Source organism: Homalodisca vitripennis, unplaced genomic scaffold (genome assembly GCF_021130785.1).
Source record: "Homalodisca vitripennis isolate AUS2020 unplaced genomic scaffold, UT_GWSS_2.1 ScUCBcl_2282;HRSCAF=6870, whole genome shotgun sequence".
Lineage (NCBI taxonomy): Eukaryota > Metazoa > Arthropoda > Insecta > Hemiptera > Cicadellidae > Homalodisca > Homalodisca vitripennis.
In genome coordinates, this window is record NW_025778393.1 from 42,998 (window position 1) to 46,422 (window position 3,425).

Below are 3,425 nucleotides of genomic sequence, written 5' to 3' on the forward strand. Positions count from 1 at the left end.
AAATGCCTCGAAAAGCACAGGGAAGGGACTTGACGAAGTGTATGAACCATCATTGTGGTATTTCGAGTTACTTATGTTTACAACAGATGTGGAAACGGCGAGGAAAGGTTTATCTTCGCTGCAAAAGATAGTTGCCCCCGCCCGAAGATTCAGAAGATAACACTGAGATGACGGACGAAAACGTAAGTTGTAGTTTAGTTTAGTTTAAGTTGTAGTGTAGGGCAATTAAATTCATAAAGTAACATTTGAACTACTTTATTATTTTATTGACAATGTCAGATTTGACTCAAATAATTTTACAAACAAAAACTGAAACATATACTTACCAAGAAAGTACAACCAACTGTAGTAAAATGTGCATATATTTATAGTTAAACACATATTAAAAGCAAAGCACATCGTCATTATTTTCCATTTCAATTATTTACAGTGGACCATTAAAGAGGTAATGCATTGGGTTACCCTTGGCTACAACATATACATTACGCCCATCTGTTGTTTATTTTAGAATGTATAACATTAGCGGCGATTTATCATGCGCTCTTGAAACTCTACTTGTTCCTCGTTGTTGTAGAAGTCCCTGTAGTATTTTCGGATTGGTTCAGCCAGTGATGTTTCTTTCCCGGACCGATTGCGTTGCTTCATGCCTAAAAGTTGGCGAACATTCTTCCTCCATTCGCCTTCAGTGAGAACTGCAGTTTCCGTGTTTTCCCAGTCTACCGAACTAGGCGTCAAATAAGTTGAGCTTTTTCTTCGTAAATAATTGTGGAGTGCGCAGCAAGCTAAAATAATAACTTCAATGGTTTCCAAGCTCGTCCTCATTGTTGTTTGCAATACTTGGAACCTATTTGCTAAAATGCCGAAGGCATTTTCAACAACTCTTCTTCCACGGCAAATACGATAGTTGAAAATCCTTTCATCGTGGGTGATTCCCTTATTAGGGTATGGCTTCATTAGGTTTTCTTTTAAGGGGAAAGCTTCATCTCCCAAAAAAACAAAAGGTAAACATACATCTCTGTTGTTTGGAAAGGTCGTTGGTGATGGCAAATTCAACTGGCCGTTTTCCAACTGTTGCCCAAAATCGGTTTCAAAGAGAACTCCCCCGTCAGACACCCGTCCATTCACTCCACAATTTACGTACATAAATTCATAGTTTGCGTTTACCACAGCCAATAATACAACGCTGAAGAAACCTTTGTAATTGAAGAAATACGAACCACTTCCAGGAGGTTGAAGGATGGCAATATGCTTTCCATCAAGAGCCCCCACGCAGTTTTCTACTTGCCAGTATTTTTTAAAATCTGTAGCAATATTCATCCAGTCGCTTTCATTCTCAGGCAACTGAAAAAGAAAAAAATATATACTACTATGTTTTGAAGATGTGTCGTTATAAGTGTACTATTTCCATTGTTCTTTCACAGGAGGCCGAGAACTCGCCCAGTATCCTGGCCAGTCCAGACGGAGGTTCATCCACCCCTGCTACGCCTACTAGTTCGCTCTCACAAAACACCTGCTCAGTACATCAGATCACAAACATCAGACTCCGCGAGCAATGTACAACGGCGCCAGCGTAAAAGAAAAAATGTCTCGGAGTATGATCGAAAGAAAGAATCATTTTTGGACGTAGCAACCAACGCTTTGAATCAACATGTTAATGAAAATCAAGCATTTGGGAACAGTATCGCCTTCCAGCTGGAAGACATGGATAGGACGCCAAAAGATATTTGCACAAAAACTTATTTCAGATGCACTTTTTCATGGTAAATTAGGACATTTAAATGAAAACTCAGTCATTCACTTAAACAACATACAGAACCCTGACAATTACGGACCAAATTGTTCACGTGGATTCGCTAATGTACAACCTACCACTTATCAATTCCAGGAATACAATTACGGGCAACAGAACTACCCTTTTCCCCAGCGATACTTACCACCACAACCACAACAACAACAGGCCGCAAACAATGCAATGTTTGTCAATGAATCTACTGCCGCCAAGGGGTCTACTACCACTGAAGTAGATGAAGAAAATTTAGGACAGTTCTTAAAATTCAACTAAAGTTCACAACCAATTACTTATTGAACGTTAATTTTAATGTTATAGTTCATATTGAGTAATACTATTTCTTTTTTTAAGTTGTTTCAATAAATTTGCTTATTAAACTTTGTTTTAAGTCATTTTACTTGCACCCGTTTCACCGTTTTACTCAACTGATCACTTAGATAGTTATTAGGCCTTGTATTATTAGCTGCATTTCAATTCGTATACGGTATAAGATTTAAAAACAAATGTTAAACTTACGTGCAGGTATTCCTCACGTAGAGCATTATAAATTGCAGTGCAGGTTTCTGGTATGATTTTTCCCAGCGACTGAGGCGAAATGGCGCAGCTAAACTTTAGGTTTTCATAGGTTCTGCCACTTGCTAAAAACTGAAGTGTCGCTGCAAGGCGCTCTTTACAGCTGATCGGCTCCCTCAAAATACTATTCTGTTTCACAATATCTGGAGAAATACGTCTAAGAATGTCTTCGAAACAATCTTCAGTCATCCTCAGGTAATTTTTATAATCATTTGGTTCATTTGATGCTAATTCTTGCAACAGTGACATGTGGCTAAACTGGTTCCTATTTTTAAGCCAATTCTTGCACCATATTTTACGTACCTTGCGTTTTTTCTCCTCCAAACAAACGAAACCCCCACAAAGGGCCACCACAGCGTTTGCATCCATTTCGCACCCGCACTGCAAAACTTGACTATCACACCGTAGAGAAGCAACAGTACTGAGCGGCGACGGCGAGCATGTTCGCGAGCATGTCCGGTCGTGTGTGGGCAAACGCCGAGCATGTTCGCGAGCATGTACGCCAGCATGCTCGCGAACATGCTCGTCAGTCTGTGGGGGGCTTAAAATAGTTAAAAATATTTCTGAATTTTAACGATTGGCATTATAGTAAAGTTAAAAAACAAGCATATTGTAAAGAATGTATTAGAGAAATCTTTGCTAGACCAGTTCATTGCGTATGCGGAAGAGAAATTCAACAATTCTATAATATTAAAAGACATTTACAAACAAAATATCATAATTCAAGATTTTAGTAAAATTTATTAACATTTTCATCGTGCAATTTAGATATGTTATAAATCAGTCGAGATTCAGGCATATTTGTGGTAAAATTATTTCCGTTGTATAAAATATTTAAAGAGTCTTTCAATTGATTATAAAGATTTATCCTATTTGGATCACCATTGTCTTAGTAAAATTTCCATTTCTGGGTAATCAATTTCAAGTTCTTTAATCTTTTTGGTATTTCTCTTTTTTGAGCTCTGATAACGTAATAAGGATATTCCCACATGTGATTCTTCTTAATTAACACTAAAACATGGTGTTCTTTCTTATCAAAATCTTTACAAACAAGGTCTGGTTT

General features: G+C 37.8%; 1 protein-coding gene across 1 annotated transcript; it reads right to left on the reverse strand.

The window, feature by feature from the left end:
• Window positions 1–519: 519 nt before the first annotated feature.
• Window positions 520–2,825, reverse strand: LOC124371925 (putative nuclease HARBI1). Its single transcript, XM_046830296.1, has 2 exons — window positions 2,306–2,825; window positions 520–1,341 (listed from the first exon to the last, which is right to left on the reverse strand). The coding sequence occupies exons 1-2, from the start codon at window positions 2,729–2,731 to the stop codon at window positions 520–522; spliced, it is 1,248 nt and encodes a 415-aa protein (XP_046686252.1). The 5' UTR covers window positions 2,732–2,825.
• Window positions 2,826–3,425: the final 600 nt, after the last annotated feature.